This window comes from Elephas maximus, chromosome 3 (genome assembly GCF_024166365.1).
Source record: "Elephas maximus indicus isolate mEleMax1 chromosome 3, mEleMax1 primary haplotype, whole genome shotgun sequence".
Taxonomy (NCBI): domain Eukaryota; kingdom Metazoa; phylum Chordata; class Mammalia; order Proboscidea; family Elephantidae; genus Elephas; species Elephas maximus.
The window spans coordinates 146,090,069-146,113,531 of NC_064821.1; the positions used below are offsets into that span (position 1 = coordinate 146,090,069).

Below are 23,463 nucleotides of genomic sequence, written 5' to 3' on the forward strand. Positions count from 1 at the left end.
TCTTTCTATATGCTCTACCAAGACCATTGCATCCATTCTCAGGGGCTCACCAACCCTGTATATATAGATCACACAAATCTCTGGTTTCAAGTCCTCTCTTCAGCTCCAATTGTAGTTTCATATTTCTCATTTCTTGCTGGGCATTTTCACCTGACAAATCACAAATTCTCAAGTATGCCTAAAACCAATACTCTACTCCTCATCCAATCTCTCCTGCTCCATTATCATCTTTGTAGAAAGCTATTTCTCTTCTAATCTTCCCAGTCCTTATCTATGAGATCACCATTAATTTAGTTTTTTTTTTTTTTAGACTATTCCTACCTGTATTCAATTTTTTAGTTTCTAGTTTTAATTTCTATTTTTAAGCAAGACCTGTCCATTTTACCTCCTGAAGTTCTTTGTAATCCTCCTCTGATTCACTCTCCCCATTCCCACTGCTGCCACTCTAATTTTTGGTCCTCAGCATCTCTTACCTGTATGACTACAATAACCTAACTGGTCTTCCTGACTCTACCTTTATAACCTTTTCAGTATCACAAGTTCTACACTTCATTTAGCCTAGACTACTTCCTGTTCTCCAACTACTTCACACAATTCCCAAATTGGTTGTCTGGAAGGGTGATTATCTACAAACCCAGACTTAAAGGACTTGTCCTTTGGTTTTACTATGTAATCACCTTGTTTAACTCCTGCCGGTTTTTCCATCTGAGAAGTAACCTGGTCTGCAAGCCAGTCTCTTTCAAAGGAAAGAACCTCTATATTAATTCAAGGTGAAATAATATTTAAATAATTGTCCTCCTCACCCTCCTGTCCCATGTCCGAAGGACCACTGACTTTGTTGGAGTCCACCTTTCCTTACACAACGAAAACATTCTTTCATGCCAACAAATAAAGGTTAAGAGTTTGTGAAGATATATATTAAAGCTGAGAGGGAAGGGGGCAGGGAAGGAAGAGGAAGACATGCCTGTAGGAAGAAAGGACAAAGGGATAGCACTCTGTTTTACATATAGTCTACAGTTATTACTGGAAACCCTGGTGGCATAGTGGTTAAGTGCTACAGCTGCTAACCAAAAGGTCAGCAGTTCGAACCCACCAGGTACTCCTTGGAAACTCTATGGGGCAGTTCTACTCTGTCCTGTAGGGTTACTATGAGTGGGAATCGACTTAACAGCAATGGTTTTTTTTTTCTTTTTTTTTTTGGTTTTATAGTTATTACTGAGTCCCTGGGTGCTACAGATGGTTAACTGCTCAACTACTAGCCAAAGGGTTTGCAGTTTGAACCCACTCAGAAGCACCTTGAAAGACAGGCCTGGCATCTGCTTCCAAGAAGTCACAACCTTGAAAACCCTGTGGAACAGTTCTACTGTACATACATAGGGTTGCCATGAGTCAGAATTGACTTGACAGCAACTAACAACAACATAGTCATTACTAAGACAGGTATAAAGGAAAAGATGGCAAATTATATGCATTTGCAATCCTCCTCCCAGGCCACTAGAGAAAATTCTGTCTTGTTTATTTAACGTTCCTTCCTCTCCCTGGCCTTCTAAGTAAATTAAACTTTTCAATTAAGTTTCTGGGAGTCAATCGTGCAGAAGTGTGGTACCCACTAAAATAGTTTAAAAACTACAAGGAATCATTTGGTTCGATTCATATTCGGAAAAAGGAGAGGAGGGGGACTACTTGTTGGTAGAGAAAGAAAAGTGAGAGAAGGGGATGAGGGGCAAAGAATCAATTCCTGCCTGGTGCTAGTTTGGTGAGTTTGAGGAGTTTGGTGTTGAGAGACAGAAGTTTGAGAGGCTCTAGGGAAGCTGTGGGGTCCAGGAAATATTGTAAGAGGAATGAAGGGAATTTTAAGAAGTGTTATTGTGCATAACAAACTGGATCTTTGTTGACATCCTTGGAGAAACTCCAGCGAGGATGTTGATGCTGAACTGTTCCCGCAACTCAACACAGGGACTGCGTCCTGAGCTGACCCTAGTTATATCTTGGCTGCACATGTAATTCTTTCAGACATGTAGACATTTGCATTTAATAAATATTAACCTTGGAAAGTTCAGGGCCTTAGTTTTAGAGAAGTGGCCCTCCATCCCAACATTATCTTGGTTCCCCTCCTACTTCTAAGCTACTCCGTCATTGTATCTATTCTTCCTTCTCCTAGTTCTCAATTCTAGACATTCAATTTTATCTTTTAACTACCATCTTTACTCATGGATTCAAATATCACCTCTATTCTGATCATTCCAAAATTCCTCTCTAGCTCTTAGTATTATTTCTACTCAAGTGCTCTGGCCTTTTACCCAACATCTCCAAACCAAACTCAAGACTTTCTCTCCTAGTCTTTCTAATTCCCCACAACTTTGTGTGTGTGTGTGTGTGTGTGTGTGTGTGTGTGTGTGTGTGTGTGTGTGTGTGCGCTCAATATAACTGGTTTACTTCATTTTAGAGAGTCCTAAAGCTGAAAGAGGAGCCCTGGTTGAGCAGTGGTTAAGACCTACGGCTGCTAACCAAAGGATCGGCAGTTCAAATCTACCAGCTCCTCCTTGGAAACCATGTGGGGCTATCCTCCTCTGTCCTGTAGGGTCACTGTGAGTTGGAACTGACTCAATGGCACGTAACAACAGCAAAGCTGAAAGAGGCCTTTAGAACTTAGTCATCTGGTTCAACTGGCAGGTGGCTGCAACAAAATAACTGGGAATTTCTTGGCCCAAACAGAAATTCTCTGGTTTTCCCAGGCCTGATGAATCACACTCATATTTACATGTTTAAAAAGCTTTCCAGATGATTCTGATAAGCTGTTAGGTTTGTGAACCAGCACCTCTTCCACCCAATACTCTAATGCTCAAATCCCTTTTTCACCTACTCCATCATATGTTCCTGTAGCTTCTCTTCAGATGTCTTCAGTGACAGTGAAATCACTATCTCTTGAAGCAAACCTGTCCCCGTGTCTTTTAATGGGCTCATCCTAATGGATTCCATGTAGAACTTATCTTAAGCCTTTCCCTTTTCTCTATCTCTAATTTCTTGTCCATTGCCAATTTAGTTTTTTCTTCCTTCAAAATCTCTATTTTGTCATCTTCTTGCAATTCCCAAATCCTAATGAGGACCCTTACTTGTTTTCATTTGTACATGCTGGATGCTAACCTGCTAACCCAACTTTTCCTTCCAGTCTTACCCCACTACAATCTATCCTACACATACCAGAAATTAGAATTACTCAATGCTATTTTCAGAATGTCTTTCCCACTATAATGTATATTCACTGTCTACTGGGTCAAATTCAAACAATTCTCCCTGGCACTTAACATTCTCTACATTTACCCACCCTCTCCCTAAGACACATTCTTTGATACTGCAAGGCTACTCACTTTTTCTTACTGACAGCTTGTTTATTCCACTTTTTAAAAACCTGTGTTCATTCTTTTCTCCTTAAATGTAAGGCTTCTCCTCCCCATCCACTTCTTACAAAATCCTGAAAGATTTTAAGAATATGTCTTGCCTTCTCTGTGAAGCCTTGCATGAGAAACATCAATCAGTAATAATCTCTCCTCTGCCCAAGAGCTCACAGCAATTAGTTTATGCCAGCAGGTTTCAAACTGTGATCCATGGACCCATGAGCTCTTTTCCAGGGCGTCCACGTGGTCAAAACAATTTTCATAATAATACAAATATGTTATTTGCCTTTGTCATTGTGTTGACATTTGCACTGATGGTGCCAAAGCATGGTGGTTAAACCTGCTGGAGTCTTACACAAAGCAAGGCAATGGCACCAACAGCACTCAGTCATTGGACTCTTACCTCCACACGCTTGCAGTTAAAAAGAACCAAAGGAAGAAAAAACTTAAGAATGTTCTTGATGAAGCCATAAGAATTATTAGTTTTATTAACTCATGACCTTTGAGTATACATCTTTTTAATATTCTGCCTGATGAAATCAAAATTACACAAAGAAATTATGCTGAAAAGTACAGTGGCTACCCTGAGGACAAACCCTTGTATGACTGTTTGAGTCATGAGCTGAACTACCTGATTTTTCCAAGGAATACCATCTTTACCTGAAAGAATATCTGAGAGACAAATTTTGGTTACTTAGACTTGGGTATGTGACTGTGGTATGGTATGTGTCAGAAAGAATGAAGTAGGCTTGTCACTTCAAGGAAAAGAACTGATAGTACTTGCTGCCAATAAGAAAATTTGAACTTCCATGTGAAAATTAGAATTTTGGAAAATCTGGCTTTGGAAAGCCATTGTGGACGTCACAACTTCCCAATACTTAAAAGACATTTCAATTGAGATCAGTGGTGATATTAACTAATACAGTTTTTTATATTATATAATAAACGTGTCAACATTTAGAAGATCTACTCAGTAAACCAATATTTTCCAAATGACCAATGCATGATGATAAAAAATCATGCATTGTTATAATATCCATCCTAAGCGCAGTGGATTTTAACATAGCAGGGTACAAAATGGTTTCAGATTCCATGCTAGAACTAACCAGTTGCCATGGAGTTGATTCCAATTCATTGTCACCCCATGCACTGCACAGTAGACTACACTCCATAGGGTTTTCATGGCTGTGACCTTTCAGAAGCAGATTGCTAGGCCTTTCTTCCATGGTGCCCTATAGGGATTTGAACTGTCAACCTTTCTATTAGTAGCTGCGTGCTTAAAACTGTTTGTGCCACCCAGGGACTCCTATGTTATAACTAACTTATAAGAAATAATCTTTTAGTGAGTTTTGGTATGGTACCAAAAAGAATATCCATAATTATTTGAAAGGACTACTAAAATACTCCTACATTATCACAACAGATTGAAAACAGAAGTAGACCTTTAAAAATAAAAATTAAAAAAACAAGGTGACTTGAGAATCAGCTGAATTCCATTAAGCCAGACATTAAAGAGATTTCAAAAAATGTAAATAACATTGTTCTCAAATTTCTTTTTGTGGTAATGTAGTTATTTTTCAAACAAAAAATGTTAACATACAATACTGTTACTATTAAATTACTTAATAAACAAACATTTTTAAATATCTGTTTTCATTTCCAATATAGTAAATATAAATAGATATAATATCCACAGAGACAAAAAGTTCAATGGAGTCCTCAATAATTTATGAGACCAAAGAGTTCAAGAACTTCTGTTATATACTATTAACAGCAGTTTTATTTTATTTTGCCCTTTTCCACACGTCTTGTTTTATTAGCTCATTATTTTATATAGACTTTGAAATAGACTTGGCAGTATACCTGAAGCTCCCTGAAGGCAGGGACTGGGGCATGTAGGCACTGAGAATAATAATAAAAACTGAATAAACATATTGAGAAACATAGGTTCCATGTTTGTGTAAGGTATTCAATTTTAATAGCAATTAAAAAATATGTCCTCATAAGTTTGGGGCATTTGGTTTAGAAAGAGATTATCACCATTATATTTTACAAAGAAACCTGATGTAAAGGTAAAAATCAGCAGCAGAAATTTAAAGCCAAGGCATCTAACTTTATTCTAGTCTTTTTAATTTATATTCTCCCCATGCATCCCTGTGCCTTCCTAAATTATTCAAAGCTCTAAAATGAAGAGAATATGAAAATACCACAAAGTAGAAAGAATACAATTAAACTATGGGAAACTTTAAAAGGACTTGAGAAGCTGTGCCCAATTTTGTCATACTGTCTGCTACTCACACTATGCCATTTGTCCTACTCATATTCCAACCCCACTCACTTCTCATTTTCTTACTTTACAAAGGCCCAGAGCTTTCAGATAAAAGCACAGTATACCTTTTTACTATAAAATTAAAGAATAAACTATCTCTAACTTTACAGTTTCTTTTTTTTAGTATATATATATTTTAATATGGTAAAATTTTTATTAAAATTGAAATACATTTATAGATTCACTTGGGATAGAATTCACATTTTTTTCTCGGCATTCAAAAATTTAAAATTGTTTTGTGACACTAGTTGCAATCCCTGCAATGTATCAGCACTCTCCCCCTTTTCCTTTCCACCAGGGCTTCTCTGTTTCCATTTGTCCAATTTACCTGCCCCTTCCTGCCTTCTCATCCTTGCTTTTGGACAGGTGTTGCCCATTTGGCACCTTGATTGAATTAAGAAAAATGTTCCTCATAGGTGTCATTGTTTTGTTTTATAGGCCTATGTAATCTTAGGCTGAAAGGAAGACTTAAAGAGTGGCTTCAGTTCTGAGTTAGGGTGTCTGGGGCCATAGCTTGGGGGGTTCTCCATTCTCTGTCAGACCAGTAAGTCTGGTCTTTTTGTTCTACATTTTTCTCCTACTATATTGTGATCCCTGTCAGAGCAGTAGTGGTAGTAGCTGGGCACCATCTAGTTCTTCTGGGTTAATTTTATAATTTCTGAAATTTTGTTTCAGACAAAAACAAGTCGAGGTTCCTGTATCAAAGTTACCTTTTCCCTGCTTCAAAATCTCATAATCAGAGTCATATTCAAGAAATGGACCTCACTAAAATTTAACTGATCACCTCTTGGTGATCAAAAAGCAATTAAATGGCTACATGTGACAGACAAGAGCCCTTGTGGCACAGTGGTTAAGCCTTCAGCTACTAACCAAAAGGGCGGCAGTTTGAACCCACCAGTGGCTGTGTAAGAAGAAGATTTGTGACGGCAACAGGTATGTGCCAGAAACTGTGTAGACCCTAGACTGAGCAAAGTTTAACAAAATATGTCCCCTGACATAACAAAATGTAGAGATAAATAGGAAAAAGGAAACAAAAGAACGTTACAATAAAATATACAGAGCACAATGTTATAAACATACACTACTATCTTGGAAGCACAAGTGAGGGACAGTTAACTGAGCCTGGAAAGTGATGGAGTTTAGTATGGGACTGGTTCCTGGGCTGAGCCTTGAAGGATGAGTAAGGAGACAGGAGGCTGTGCCTGAAGATGGGCAAGTTGGTGTGAGAGAAGAGTTTGAGGAAGTGGCAGGGATAAGAAAGCTTTACCTGGAGGTCTTTCTGGGTCACATTAAAGAGCTCGGCATTCATCCTGTAAGCAGTAGGAGCCACTGAGAGAGGTTTTACCCAGGGGAGCTGTGTGTTCATTTTTGTATTTTAGATCACTGTGGAATAGGGTCTGCCAAGCAGGACTTTCCGCTGTAATGACAATGTTCTATATATGTGCTGTCCACATCCATGCTACATGGGCCTGTGGGGCACCTGAAATGTTACATGAGACTAAGGAACTGAATTTTTAATTTTACTTCATTTCAATATAAATATCCACATGTGGCTTTTGGCTACACTGTCGGACTGTGCAGGGTTCGAGGCTGGTGCTGTAGACCAGGCAAGAGATGATGAACTAGGCACCAACAGAGATGGAGAGAAGATGGCAAAGGCAAGAAACATTTAGGAGGTGGTACAGTAGGGCCTGGTAATGGGCCAAATGTAGGTGAGCCAGAAACAGTCAAAGATGATTCCCAGGTGTCAAACAGGTACACCGAGTGGACAGCTGGGCCGCATACTGAACAAGAGAGAACAAGAGGAGGATACAGAGGGAAGCATGCTGCCTTCTGTTTTAAAAACCAAAACCAAACCCGTTGCTGTCAAGTCAGTTCCAATTCAGAGACTCTATAGGACAGAGTAGAACTACCACATAGGGTTACCAAGGCTGTAATCTTTGCATGAGCAGACTGCTGCATCTTTCCCCTACAGGGCTGGGGCAGGTTCCGACAACCAACATTTCCATTAACAGCCAAGCACTTAACCAGGGATGCTTCACATTTTCTTTTCTAATTTGAAGTGCCACCTGAGGAGAAAACAGAACTATAATACTAAGAGGTAGATAATATTAATATAGAAGCCCTGGTGGCACAGTGGTTAAGCACTTGGCTGCCAACCAAAAGGTACGTGGTTTGAACCTACCAGCAGCTTTTCAGAAAAAGGACGTGGCAGTCACCTAACGTAAAGATTACACCCTTGGAAGCCCTGTGAGGTAGTTCTGCTCTGTCCTATAGGGTCAGTATAAGTTGGAATCCATTCAACGGCAAGCAACATTAATATGCTTCTTTTTATTTTTTTCAAGAGAGAAAGCAACTGTGGTACAGGAATGTTAAGTAACTGGCCTAAGGCCATAGGAGATGGCACAGTTAAATTCAAGAGTTCATCTGATTCCAAAACTCATGCACAGTCCATTATACCAACATCGACAAATAGGTAATAGCCTGAATCCTTGGGAATGGAAGAACTCACCCCAGGAGAAAGTCAGTGGCCCAGAAGAGAGCCCTGGGGAGTACAATCATTTAACAAACTGCCTCCTGAGAGGGGTGGTCTCAGAAATGGAAGGAGAATGAGGTGAGGGCAATGCCATGAAAGCAAGGGGAGGGCAGCATTAGAAGAAGGGTGTGACCAACAGCATCAAGTCCTAAGACAGGCACCAGTAAGAGCTCACTGGAATTTGCAACCGGAAGTCACTGGTGCCTTAAGTGAACACAGCTTCAACAAAATGGCAGAGGCAGAAGCCTAATTATACTGGGTTGACAAGCAAAGAGGATATGGTAGAGAGAGCAAATATAAACTAATCACTTTCAGTGTTTAGTCTGAAGAAATTAAAGATTTTTACCAACTTCTGCAGTCAGAAATTGATCGAACATGCAATCAGGATACATTGATAATTACTGGAGATTGGAATGAGAAAGTTGGAAACAAAGAGGAACGATTGGTAGTTGGAAAATATGGCTTTGGTTATAGAAACGATGCTGGAGATCACACGATAGAATTTTACAAGACCAACGACTTCTTCCTTGCAAATACCTTTTTTCACCAACATAAATGGTGATTATGCATGTGGAGCTACCCAGATGTAATACACAGGAATCAAATTGGCTACATCTGTGGGAAGAGACAATGGAAAAGCTCAATATCATCAGTCAAAAGAAGGCCAGAGGCCGACTGTAGAACAGACCATCAACGGCTCATATGCAAGTTCAAGTTGAAACTGAAGAAAATTAGAAAAAGCCCACGAGAGCCGAAGTACGACCTGGAGTATATCCCACCTGAATTTAGAGACCATCTCGAGAATAGATTTGATGCGTTGAACACTAATGACCGAAGACCAGACGAGCTGGAGAATGACATGAAGGATATCATACATGAATAAAGCAAGAACTCATTAAAAAAGACAGATAAGAAAGAAAAGAGCAAAATGGATGTCAGAAGAAACTCTGAAACTTGCTTTTGAACATCAAGTAGCTAAAACAAAAGGAAGAAATGAAGTAAAACAACTGAACAGAAGATTTCAAAGGGCAGCTCGAGAAGACAAAGTATTATAATGACATGTGCAAAGACCTAGAGATAGAAACCCAAAAGGGCAGAACACGCTTGGGAATCCCTGAACACTTAATTGTGCTCATTAGGAATGTGTATATAGATCAAGAGGCAGTCGTTCGAACAGAAAAAGGGGATACTGGTTGCTTTAAAGACAGGAAAGGTGTGCATCAGGGTTGTATCCTTTCACCATACCTATTCAATCTGAATAGGTATGCTGAGCAAATAATCCAAGAAGCTGGACTATATGAAGAAGAACGGAGCATCAGAATTGGAGGAAGACTCATTAACAATCTGTGATATGCAGATGACACAACCTTGCTTGCTGAAAGCGAAGAGGACTTGAAGCACTTACTGTGATGATCAAAGGCCACAGCCTTTAGTATGGATTGCACCTCAACATAAAGAAAAATCTTCATGACTGGAACAATAAGCAACATCATGGTAAAAAGGGAAAAGATTGAAGTTGTCAAGGATTTCATTTTACCTGGATCCACAGTCAACACCCATGGAAGCAGCAAGAAATCAAAAGAACTGCATTGGGCAAATGTGCTGCTGAATGACCTCTTTAAACTGTTGAAAAGTAAAGATGTCATCTTAAATACTAAGGTGTGCCTGACCCAAGCCATGGTGTTTTCAGTCGCCTCCTATGTATGTGAAAGCTGGACGATGAATAAGGAAGACCGAAGAATTGTCACCTTTGAACTATGGTGATGGCGAAGAATATTGAATATACCACGGACTGCCAAAAGAATGAACCAATCTGTCTTGGAAGAAGTACAACAAGAATGCTCCTTAGAAGGAGGAATGACAAGACTGCGTCTCACATACTTTGGACATGTTGTTAGGAAGGGCCAGTCCCTGGAGAAGGACCTCATGCTTGGTAAAATAGAGGGTTAAGAAAAAACAGGAAGACCCTCGATGAGATGGATTGACACAGTGGCTGCAACAGTGGGCTTGAGCATAACAACAATTGTGATGATGGCACAGGACCAGGCAGTGTTTCATTCTCTTGTACGTAGCGTTGCTATGAGTTGGAACCAACTCGATGGCACCTAACAACAACAGCAACTTTCAGTGTTTACTAGGTTTTAGCATACTGAATATATGTTAGATTTAGCACTTATTGACTATATATTGAATGACAACACTTTGCCAGGTGCTTTATGTATATAATTTCATTTTACCTTCACAACAACCTGTGAGGCCTGTATCATCTTCTCCATTTTATAGATATGAAAACTGAGACTCAGACAATCTTCCATCACACACAGTGTTAAGTGGGAGAGTTTGGGTTTGAATCCAAGTCTTTAGACTTCAAAGAAGGTGCTCTTTCCCTTTATACTCTTATACTTTCACAATATCAGAGTTTTTAAGGACTACAGGATAGTTATGTAAAAAATGTTCTGAAAACTGGGCTCAAGCCCCTTAGGAACTGATTATATAAGATTACAATATATGAAACAGCAGCAAACAAAATAAGACAGCATATAAGTATTTGGGAAAGAAAAAGTTTCACAGCAGATCTGCAATCCATTCTCTCCTTTTGGGGGTGGAAGGATGACCCCGTAAGCAAGAAAAAAGATGGGTGATTCAGGCTAATCTCCTGGTAAGCATACTAATAACAGACCTCCTGATAGACTAACAGTATTTGTAGCAGGAGAGTCTTCATCCATGGAATGCTTCTAGCAGGATATACCTAGTCTAGGACTGCTTATGTTAAACAAACCTGGAACGTATGGATTTAAGCTTTGTAACTACCTGAGTATGAAATTGAGATGTTTTATAACCAAGAGCACTCCTTCTATGTCAGAGATGTGAACTGCGCACCTCACTTACACATGGGTGATGGTGCTCCAGAACGTGCCCAATCCAAAAAGGACTTAGGGAGCCATACTGATGGTCCTGAGCCTCTCCCTGCTTTGCCTGTACCTCATAGTTACCTGGATCCTTTAAATCATTAGTAAAGCTTGATACAGAGTAGGCTTTCACCTGAGTCTAATTGACACTCCCAATCCTCTGTGTTATCCCTGTACTAAATCATGAAAGGCTTCATATATCAACCCTTCCCCACTATTATGGATTGAAGTGTGTCCCCGTAAATATGTATTGGAATCCTAAACCCTAAACCTTTGGATATAATCCCATTTGGGAATAGAGTTTTGTTATTTTAATGAGGCCACACCAGTATAGGGTGTGTCCTAAACATAATCACCTCTGAGTTATAAAAAGAGCAGATCAGACACAGAAGCAAGCAGGTACTGGGGAAGACAGATGCCTTGTGAGGGCCGCCAAGAACCACAGAATACCCAGGGCTACCAAGAAGGAAGGATTCGACACAGTCAAGACCGTGGTGGACTTTTAGCCTCCAGAACTGTGAGAAAATAAATTTCTGTTGTTTAAAGTCATCCACTTGTGGTATTTCTGTTATAGCAGCACAGCTAACTAAGATTCGGGGAAAAACAGCTCATCCTGCAGAATACATCATAGAGGTATAAGAATGCTGTCTTAGTTATCTACTGCTACTATAACAGAAATACCACAAGGAGGTGGCTTTAACAAACAAATTTATTTTCTCACAGTTTAGGACAACAGAAGTCCAAATTCAGGGTGCCAGCTCCAGGGGAAGCCTTTCTGTCAGCTCTGGGGAAATGTCCATGTCATCAATCTTCCCCTGGTCTAGGAGCTTTTCAGCACAGGGACCCCAGGTCCTGATACTTCTTGTTTGAGGGTAATGAGGTCCCTCTCCTCTCTGCTTGCTTATCTTTTATCCTTCAAAAGAGATTGTCTCAAGATACAGCCTAATCCTGTAGATTGTGTTCTGCCTCATTAACATAACTGCCTCTAATCCTGTCTCATTAACATCATAGAGGTTAAGATTTACAACACATAGGACAATTAGATCACAAAATGGAGGACAACCACACAATACTGGCAATCATGGATTAGCCAAACTGGCACACATTTTGGGGGGATACAATTCAATTCATAACAAATGCCCTGGAAGAAAGTATAATAAAACATTATCATGCTGTAAAGACAGCTAGGTAAAAAGGCTAGTGTCACCTTACTAGCTAAGAAGTCAGAAGAAGTTACTCTAGCCTTTCCAAGTCTCAGCTTCCTCATTTGTACAATGGTGGTAATAATTCATATCATGTATGTTCATTTTTTATTTAGTAGCTTTAGTATCACAGAAAAATCTTTCCCCAAACTAAAAATAAACAGCACAACTTTAACAATGATATCAGTAACCTACCGCTGATTCACAAATGGGGTGGAAATCTCTGCTATCAGGCGAAAATTCCCAATATATGCCAGTATTCCTTCCTTCTGGAAAATAAACATAAACACAATATCAGCAATAACATTCTAATTCAAAACTCCAAATACTGAAGAAACACTCAATACCTTCTCAGCATAAAATGATACTCTTAATATCAAAAAAAACCCAAGGACTTTTCTACCTTCTACAGCCAAACAGATTATATCTTCTTTTTGAGGATTTACAAATATACTTGGTATTCTATAGCATTTTAAAAAGATAGTATATTGTATACAATATTCACTTAAACAAACAGGCTGTAAATAATTGTCTCAAGTCGAACTGATTGCTGCAAATAACCATTAGTAATATTAGTAATAATTATTCATGTTCACAAATATGAAGATCTAAAGATGTTCACTCAGAGTTATACCTAACAGTGAAACTTAGAACAAACACATAACAATAGAGAATTAGCTAAATATATTACACATCCATATGCCACCAACAGATATAATGATGGAACCAGATAGTGTGAAAATAAAATGATTGCAGGACTTGCAAAAATTACTGAGTTTACTGCTTTCACATGGATTCTTAGGAAATTATTTGAGGATAGGCTACAGAAAAATGAGTGAGTAAACCAAGAAAGTTAAAGACACAGGATCCAGGAAACAAAGGCTCCAACCCAGGAGAGTAATGAAAGGACGTCCCATGTGGCCATCTAAGATGCATCAATTGGTCTCAACCCACCTGCAGCAAAGGAGAATGAAGAACACCAAAGACACCAGGTAATTATGAGCCCAGCAGGCAGAAAGGACCACATAAATCAGAGACTACATCAGCCTGAGACCAGAAGAACTAGATGGTGCCTGGCTACAACCGATGACAGGGAACAAAACAGAGAACCCCTGAGGGAGCAGGAAAGCAGTGAGATGCAGACCTCAAATTCTCATAAAAAGACCAGACTTAGTGGTCTGACTGAGACTAGAAGGACCCCAGTGGTCATGGACCCCAGACCTTTTGTTAGCCCAAGACGAGAACCATTCCCAAAGCCAACTCTTCACACAGAGACTGGACTGGAGTATAAGAAAATGATACTAGTGAGGAGTGAGCTTCTTGGATCAAGTAAACACAGGAGACTATGTGGGCAGCTCCAGTCTAGGGGGGAGATGAGAAGGCAGAGGGGGACAGAAGCTGGCTGAATGGACACGGAAATAGAGGGTGGAGAGAAGGAGTGTGCTGTCTCATTATGGGGAGAGCAACTAGGAGTATTCAGCAAGGTGTATATAAATTTTTGTATGAAAGACTCAATTGATTTGTAACTTTCACTTAAAGCACAATAAAAATTAAAAAAAAAAAACAGCCTGAGGTGGGGGAGGATATAAGTTTTCTGGTTCTGCCCTAGACTTTCTAAGTCTGTTTCTTTAATAGTCTGCTTTTTAAGAGTAATTTTGATGGTCAGACTTAGGACTGTTGCCTGTGAACAGCAAAAACATGGTATCCAGAATACCCTCACACCCATGACGTGTCTGTTCTCTTTATTAAGGTGATGGGAAATAAGCATTCAGTATTTCCTTGTGGGTCCTACTGTGATTGGGAGCCAAAATACTGTCATTTTAAGTTAAAAAATTATGTATGTAAAAGGTCATCTCATATTAGGACCCAAACTGTCTTCTGTAGTAGAAATGAAAGATTGACAATAAATATTTCCAGGAGAAAAAAAAAAAAAAGAATGGAAGTCCCAGGCCATTGGGCAGCAGGCCTAGAGAGCAGCTTGTTTTGACTGGAGCCAGAAGATGGAGAGCTTGGGGAGTGGGAACCTGAGAATAGGTATTTCAGAGCTTTGATGCTCTCCTTGAGAAATGGAGCAACTGAAATGTGTGATAAAGGCAGATAATGCAAGAAAAAATAAAAGGCAATTAGAAACTCTAGGAATTAGATAGGAAACAGAATCCTGGTTGTAAAACAAACTTATTTTAATATAATCAAGATAAACCTTTTATTTACTTCCTATGTTTAGGATCATTGAAGATAAAGGGAAACTTAATATGATTATTGAATAAAATGTAAATGTTTAAAAATAAGAGCAATACAAAAATATAAGTATGAATGACAGAAATAGAGAAGGAAAGTGGGAAAGAAGTAGAAGGGAAGTTAAAAATAAATAAATAAACCCATTGCCGTCAAGTTGATTCTGACTCACAGCAACTGTCATGGATTGAATTGCATCCCCCAAAAACGTGTATCAATTTGGCTAGGCCATGATTCCAGTATTGCATGACTGCCTACCATTTTGTCATCCGATCTGATTTTCCTATGTGTTGTAAATCCTACCTCTATGATATTAATGTGGTGGGATAGGTGGCAGTAATGTTAATGAGGCAGGACTCAATCTACAAGATTGGATTGGGTCTTGAGCCAGTCTCTTCTGAAATATAAAAAATGAAGCAAGCAGAGAAACAGGAGGACCTCATACCACCAAGAAATCAGTGCCAGGAGCAGAGTGCATCCTTTGGACCTGGGTTTCCTGCACAGAGAAGCTCCTAGTCCGGGGGGAGACTAATGAGAAAGACCTTCCCCCAGAGCTGAAAGAAAGCCTTCCCCTGGAGCTGACGGCCCTGAATTTGGACTTCTAAACTACTAGACTCTGAGAGAATAAATTTCTCTTTGTTAAAGTCATCCACTTGTGGTATTTTTGTTATAATAGCACTAGATAACTAAGACAGTGACCCTATAGGACACAGTAGAACTACCCCATATGGCTTCCAAGGAGCAGCTTGTGGATTTGAACTGCTGACCTTTTGGTTAACAGCTGTAGCATTTAACCACTGTGCAACCAGGGCTCTTCTAATACCTCCAACTTAAAAAGTAGCAAGAAGTTCTACAGAACTAGAAACAAACGTATTTAAAGTTTTAGAAGTAAAAATAACTAAAAACATTATAACTACATTGGAAGAAAGAAAGGAAGAGAAATAAAGCTGTAATAGTTAAATCTTTATCCACCAAAGCAAGAAGATAATTACAGAAAAAAAACCAAAGCTGCTGCCATTGAGTTGAGTCCAACTCATAGAGACCCTACAGGACAAAGGAGAACTGCCCCATAAAGTTTCCAAGGAGTAGCTGGTGGATTTGAACTGCCAACCTTTTGCCAACCATAGTTCTTAGCCACTGTGCCACCAGGGTTCCAAAACTGACAAATCAAGACATGGTAGATTCAAAAGATGGGCAGCACCAATCAACTCCTTCCCTTCCTGCATATACAAAATGCTCCTTTCATCAAAAGCTAGAGACTTATTCCCTTCCCCTTAAATCCTGGCTAGGCTAAGTGACTCTCTTGACCAATAGGACACAGTAGAAGTGACGTTCTGGGTCTTCTGAGGCTAGGTCATAAGAAGCCTTGAAGCTTCTTTTGGAATGCTTGCTCTCGGGATGCTCCCTCTCAGAACACGGTTATCAGACTATAAGAAGCCCAAGCTATACGCAGGGTCACATATAGGCATTGGTGGCTCAGTGGTAGAATTCCCACCTTTCATGCAGGAGACTTGGGTTCAATAGCCAGCAGTGCACCCCATGGGCAGCCACCACCCATCTGTCAGTGGTGGTTTGCGTGTTGCTAGAATGCTTATAAGGAGCCCTACTGGTGCAGTGGTTAAGCCCTCGGCTGCTACCAAAAATTTGGTGGTTCAAATCCACCAAACTCTGTGGAAGAAAGATGTGGCAACCTGCTTCTGTAAAGATTTACAGCCTTGGTTGGCGGGGCCAAGATGGCTGACTAGGTAGAAGCTACCTCGGATCCCTCTTGCAACAAAGACACGGAAAAACAAGTGAATCGATCATATACATGACAATCTACGAACCCTGACCATCAAACACAGATCTAAAGAGTTGACCTGAGTGACAGAGACTGAGTCCGAACAACTACGGGGAAGCAGCGACTGTTTTCGGAGCCTGGAGCCAGCGTCCCAGTCAGGAAACCTTGGCGCCAGGCTTTGGACTGGGCGCAGGGGAGCTGAGCATGGCATCCTGAGATGGCGCAAACACGGGACACAGCCCTAGCCCCCAGAAGTGACCTCGGGGGAAGCCCAGCCAGTGCACGCAGGCAGCGCAGCAACGCAGCTGACAGGAGGAGAAGTCACCAGGAGGCAGCGACTGGTTTTGGAGCCTGGAGTATGGTGTCCCAGCTGGGGAACCTTGGCACTAGGCTTTGGACTGGGAGTGGAGGAACTGACCAAGGCTCCTGAGACAGTGCAAGCACGGGACGCGGGCTTGACCCTCGGGGGCAACCTCTACCCAGCCAGCGCACACAGTCGATGTGCCCCTTGGGAATCTCACCCCTCGGGAATCTCAGATAAAACAGTCATCCCAAGCAAGATAAGTAACTTTGTGTATATTCCGGGGTGCTACTACTCTCCTATTTATCTGAACCCTCCCCTGCCCTTCCCAGGCGGCTTCATTAACATTGGAATTTCCTGAGCCAGAAAGAGAAGTGCGCTTCAGTTTTTCTTTCCTCTTTTTTTTTTTTTTGATCTTTTCCTAACCCATTCTCCTGGCCTGAGAGAAGCAGCTACAAAAAACCCAGGGACCAAAAATCCTTCCCTAACTGGACTAAAAACACAGAACCAGCTCCAGCCAAACATATGTGATCCACAGTCTTGGGCTTTCATCCCTACAGGGAACAAGGTGGCTGTTATAATGCAAAGGCATTTCTGATAGGGATCTGACTATAATTGTTTTAGCGGATTACTGGAAAGACAAGTTTCCCAGGTCTGATATCTCTGCGTATTCAACAGAGCCCTCACTGACCCACAACAGGGAACTGAGGGCTGAAGCTCCCCCCAGACCACCTAGCCTCCTGCCTTAGGGGTCTAAGGAGGGTGACACCTACCAATCTGTAGAGGTGCTTGCATTGGGGGCGTAAGGTACAGCTGCAGAGCCCACCCCCCAAAGTGCTTTAGGAATAGAGACACAGCTACCTCACTGGCACTTGGGGGAAGCCTGTCAGCATCCTGCCCCACCCCTGGAGTGTGAAACCCTGCTGCTACTAGAATCTGGTGCACACAACTATCACCACTACTTCTCTAGGTGGATAGGTGACAGTCTGCACCACACACTTGATGACCCAAAATCAGATTCTACTCAAGAATAGTGAACAGACTCTTAGGCTTATATATCTGGTAACAGCCCAAACCAGCTGGTAATAGGACATAAGTGATTCAAGGGCTACAACAATCAAGACAGCACAATCTAGTAGCCCATCTAAGTATATTGAAAGAAAACAAAACAAGATAAGATTCAGTGAGCAAATATAGAATAAATCACTACAATATCTTAGAGATGGCTCAGAGACAGCAACCGATATCAAACTACATAAAGAAGCAGACCATGATTGCTTCTACAACTCCCCAAACTAAAGAATCAAAATCTTTCCCAAAAGACTTACAGCCTTGGAAACCCTATGTAGGGTGGCTATGAGTCAGAATTGACTCAGTGACAACAGGTTTTTGGATGATGCTTATGATGTTGAATAGGTTTTTGTGAACCTTCTAGACTAAGACACACTAGGAAGAAAGACCTAGCGATCTACTTCTGAAAATCAGCCAGTGAAAACCGTATGTATTACAACAGTTCAATCCACAACCAATTTTGGGGATGACAAAGACTGGGCAGCTTTGCATTCCATTGTGCATGGAGTCATCTGCCTTCACATCATGAGTCAGGGGTGATCTTGGGGACAGCTAACAACAACAGCACTCTATAGACAACACCAGCTGAGCTCCCAGAAAAGAGTCAGCATCAACTGCCAGCCATGTGCATGAGCCCCTCTTGGAGGTCCAACCCAGTTGAGCCTTGAGATTACTTCAGCCTCAACTGCCATTTAACAGCACCCACATGAGAGACCTCAACCACTCAGCTTCCTTCTTCCTCACTCCCTCTTTTCCTCCATCCTTCCTTCCTGTCTTTCTTAGTATCAATAAGAACTCATGAATCAATGAGTTTCAATCAACTGCAGTCATTATTCTTATTGGTGATCAAAATGTCCCATCCTTCTCCAGTGGAAAACACTTTAGGTTGGTTCCTATCCTTTTGACAAACCCATTCAACTTTGACAGGTTGCTTTCTGACACAAGATTACCAGGGTTATTTTGTTGTATGTAATACTTTAACATGTGAAATTTAACATTTATCTTTATCCTGTTTTTGTAATACATATTATACACTCAGAATATTATTTCACTCACATACACATAATATACACACATAGGGAAAAAAGTAAACAGGATATATGCCTAAATGTAAATAGTAACTAAGTAAACAATATAAAAAATGATCTCTGGGTTGATTATATTTTCTTTATAAATATTTTCTAATTCTCATATGAAAATGAATTACCTAATTAATTTATTAAAATATCCTCTATTTATTATTTACCATAGCATTTTAATTTACAACATTGTTGTAAAGGGCCTTAATCTTCCACTTTAATAAACAACCATAGTTGTCCAAATGTATACTTTCGCAGTTCTCTTTCTACCTTTCTGGAGTTCTCCTTTGCCTCTTTTAGAAGATCATCGTTCTCTGGTCTCTGACCCTGGCTACACCACCCTTTCTCTAAACAAACCTTTATTTCTAATGGCATGTGGGTCACTTTCCCTTGGCATAGTCACATATCACCACGGACTTCATCACATCCAGAAGTTATCTTCTTCTCAAACTAGTTCTCCCATTTCCTTCCATAGTATCACATTCCTCTACTGCTCTGGGTCATTTTGGCCTCTTCTTCCCCTTCGTTCTCTGAAATCCAATTAATTACCATGCTCCACTAACTGCAAAATGGCTTTTAGATTTGTTTCTTCCTCATTAATATAATCAGTACTATCATTACCAAAATTAAATTCTTCATCATCTCCCAACTGCATAACATTATCAGGTTTAACTTTCTAAAACACCAACGGTATCACATTATTTTCTGGCTAAAGGTCCTGCAACTACTCAATAAAATGTAACAATCCAAGCCTAGCAAGTTGAAACTTCTATTCCATTAGGTGATTCTATCTCACTCATCCAAATTTACAGCAACAACTCCCACACAAATCCCATGCCCTGATCAACTGAAATCCTTAATCTCACTCATCAAGACCTGATACTGTCTCCTCAGTGCCTTTCCTAGGTATTCTGACCTAGGAAGCCTTTTCTACATTTTTCTGCTGTTCTAAGCAGTATTTTGGGGGGGGGAGGGGAGGAGAGAGGGACGGGAGGCAAGGCTGCATTTAAGTCCCATCTCAAAAGCTCTATTAAGCAAAAACGAAAACGAAAACCTGTTGCTATTGAGTCAATTCCTATTCATAGGACCCTATAGGACAGAGTAGAACTGCCCCATAGGGTTTCCAAGGAGCAACTGGTGGATTCGAACTGCCGACCTTTGGTTAGCAGACAATTACTTAACCACTGTGCTGACAGGGCTCCAACAAAAGCTCCTAGATAATACAAAAAGGCATAAATATATATGGGAAAATTTATTCACTATTTATATAAACTGTCAGAATATACATAAAGTATTATCAGTTATTTCTGGAGGATCAGATATAGAGAACTTTATACTTACTAAATTATCTCAACAAATTCAATTAAAAAAAAATTTATAGTCAGAAAAAGAAAGAAAAGATTAGTAGAAATCTTTCCATTATCTAAGTTACTGTAGTACTACTGATCCGTCATTTGGTGTACATCGTTTGTATTTTTTTTTAATACTTTCCTATATTCAAATCTTAGCTTATTAATTGAAGACATCGGTATTTTATATCCTTATCCGCTGCTCCCCACCCTCTTAGTTCAAAACTGCTGTGAGCCACACTGGGGTGCAGAACTGCTTCAGTAGTCTTGGCTCTGGAGTCTCTGCCTGGTGAAATGGTAACATACGCCACTGCTAACTGAAAGGTTGGAGGTTCAGCTCTACCCGAGGTACCTCAGAAGAAAGTGCTGGTGATCTAATTCCAAAAAGTCAGCCACTGAAAACCCCTATGGAGCAGGGTTCTACTCTGACACACGGGGTAGCTGTGAGTTGGAACCGACTCAGCAGAAACTGGTTAGCCTTGCTTCTGTATTTTTGGGTCCTGTATGCCTATGACTCCCAATCTTCTTCATCCCACACCCATAACAGCTAGCACTCACGTGTGGGGCATGTTTCTAGAGGCATGAGTAGCCATTAGAGAAGCTTCAGGTTATGTACAATTCCTTCTTGTTACTTTATCCCCTTTCGTTCCACTCAACTACATCTACTGGAATATAAGTGAGATAGATACTATTAAAAGGATAGGATTAAATCTTTTCTAATATCTTTAAACAGATTTCAAGCTTTGATACTTTATTGTTAGTAAAATATGATAAACCTCGCAACTGACTTCTCATCAATATGGTGTTTCCACTTTTGTCCTCTACCCTTAAGGAGGTCTGTTTGCCTCTAGTAAAATTCACACTTGCCATGGCCTCTGCATGGCTGTGTGAGGCAAACAAAACAGGATTTGTCTGATCCCTTCCAGAGCTTACAAGAAAATTCTTTTATCCAGTGATTCTGAAAATCAAGATTTTCTTACCATGGGAAAGATAAGTTTCTACCTGCTGACAGTGGGCTATGACCAGAGGTTTAGACAGTAGGGGCAAAGACAAGTAAAATTATTATGCACCTACTAATGCTAGTATGGAAACCCTGGTGGTGTAGTGGTTAAGTGCTTCAGCTGTTAACCAAAAGGTCAGCAGTTCAATCCACCAGGCGCTGCTTGGAAACTCTATGGGGCAGTTCTATTCTGTCCTATAGGGTTGCTATGAGTCAGAATCAACTTGACAACAAGGGGTTTGGGTTTTTTTTACAGGTTACTGCTAGTATGGAAACCCGGTTGGCAGTTCGAATCACCAGACACTCTTTGGAAACCCTATGGGGCAGTTCTACTCTGTCTTGTAAGGGTTGCTATGAGTTGGAATTGACTCGACAGCAGTGGGTTTTGTTTTTGGTTTTGACTGTTAGTACTGTGTCAAATACTGTGCTATCACCAGTGGCTTGGCATCATGGCACCCTTTCCACCACTGTTGTTGCTGGATGCCATCAAGTTGATTTCCACTTACAATAACCCGATGTTACAGAGTAGAGCTGTCCCATAGGGTTTTCTATGTTGTAATCTTTATAGAAAGCAGGTCTTTCGCCCACAGAGCCACTGGGTGAGTTCAAACCACCAACCTTGCCGTTAGCTGCCAAACACTTGACTGCTGTGCCCCAGGGCATATTAGTAGAAGATAAACTCTGGACATCCCACGTTGGAACCTTGTATAAAAATATGACTGTGTTCAACCGTAGTAATAATGAGGCCCTTTTTATATGTTATTTAGGGTTTTGTAGACTGGTCCAGAGCCTTAGCACATCACTGTGGGAAAGCCTTTCAGAGTACCCATCAAATGAAAAATGAGCTTGGGAAACAAAATCCATGCCTTATTTATAACTGTTTGCTTAACTTAAATCATTCAAAGCTTTTGGATATTAAATTACAAGACAAGGTTGGAGCTAACACACAGGGTGGGGCTGTCCAATCAGACTCATCTGAAACAGTGATCTTACCTAGTACCAAGCTTTACTAAATGTTACAAAGATACACCCTTCAAAAGATGCAGGTGAAGCAGGAAGAGATCTGGGACATCAAGGGCCATCAGCAACCCAGGTTCTTCCTGCACTGAGCAGGCAGCTCTGGCCCGAAATACATGCATGCTCAACTACTTGAGGGTTACAAAGTTCCTCACACAACAGGGAGAGTTTAAATTATAAAACATCTCCATTTTATACCCCCCAGAAAGTTGTACAGCCTATATGACATTCTCAAAGGAGCCATGCTTCATAGATCCTGAGTTTTCTTCACTATAAGTAATCCTTAGCCAGAGACATCCTGCTAAGGGCATTTCAGAGTTAAGGTATCTTCCTCCTAACAAATATCAGTACCCAAGAGGCATTGGTGGTTCAGTCATAGTCCAGTTGGCACCATGGTTAAGCACTCAGCTGCTAACCAAAAAGTCAGCTGTTCAAACCCAACAGCCACTCTGCAGAAGAAAGATGTAGCAGTCTGCTTTCATAAAGATTTACAGCCTTGGAAACTCTGTGGGGTATTTCTTCCCTATCTTACAGAGTCGCTATGAGTCAGAATCGACTTTATGGCAACAGGTTGGTTTATGTGGAAGATCAGGTTCAATTTCCTGCCAATGCACCTCAGAAGCAGCCACCACCCACCTGTCAGTGGAGGCTTGCAAATTGTTATAATGCAGAACATGTTTCAGTGATGTTTCCAGACTGAGACAGACTAGGAAGACAGGCCTGGAGATCCATTTCTGAAAATCAGTGAATGCAAACCCTATGGGTCACAATGGTCTAATCCACAACAGATCATGGGGATGCAACAGAACCGTTTCATCCTGCTGTGTATGGGGTCGCTGTGAGTGGGGGGCTGACTGAATGGCAGCTAACAATAACATTTACCCAGATGTCTTGTTGACAAGTAGATTAAACTGGGTCACTAGCCGCCTTTCCTTCTCCCTTTCCCCCAAGGCAGTGAATGGATTGGCGGGCCAGCTGCTTGCATATATTCCTCCCAGGATTATTTAAAAACCTGATGACATAGCTTACTCTCACTTGTCCTTTGTCTACTCCTCCAGTAATTCGATGTAAATCAAATAATTTTAACAAAATTGTAAAATCATAGAATCACAGAATAAGTATGGAACATTAAAGATTATTTACTGCAAGCACCACCCAAAGCTTCTACCCTATTACATCTATTTGATTGAAAATATGTTGTGGCAGAAGAGCACATTTAAACGGCAAGCCATTAACCTCATTATAATCTTTTAATCACTG

The 23,463-nt window shown here is 40.5% G+C and overlaps 3 protein-coding genes across 4 annotated transcripts in view; 1 reads left to right on the forward strand and 2 right to left on the reverse strand.

Annotated features, from left to right (window-relative positions):
- The window catches only part of LOC126073259 (TLC domain-containing protein 4-like), a 231,307-nt gene extending 218,682 nt beyond the window's left edge, over nt 1-12,625 (reverse strand). Inside the window, exon 1 of the mRNA XM_049879718.1 lies at nt 12,567-12,625. The gene's annotated coding sequence lies outside the window, so the exon portion shown is untranslated. The remainder of the gene's footprint in view (nt 1-12,566) is intronic.
- The window catches only part of ALG14 (ALG14 UDP-N-acetylglucosaminyltransferase subunit), a 925,968-nt gene that overhangs the window by 105,156 nt on the left and 797,349 nt on the right, over nt 1-23,463 (forward strand). The window lies entirely within an intron of this gene.
- LOC126073261 (TLC domain-containing protein 4-like) overlaps nt 1-23,463 on the reverse strand; it is a 70,425-nt gene that overhangs the window by 24,551 nt on the left and 22,411 nt on the right. The window contains exon 6 of the mRNA XM_049879727.1: nt 12,567-12,640. Coding sequence (XP_049735684.1) covers nt 12,567-12,640 — 74 coding nt within the window. The remainder of the gene's footprint in view (nt 1-12,566; nt 12,641-23,463) is intronic.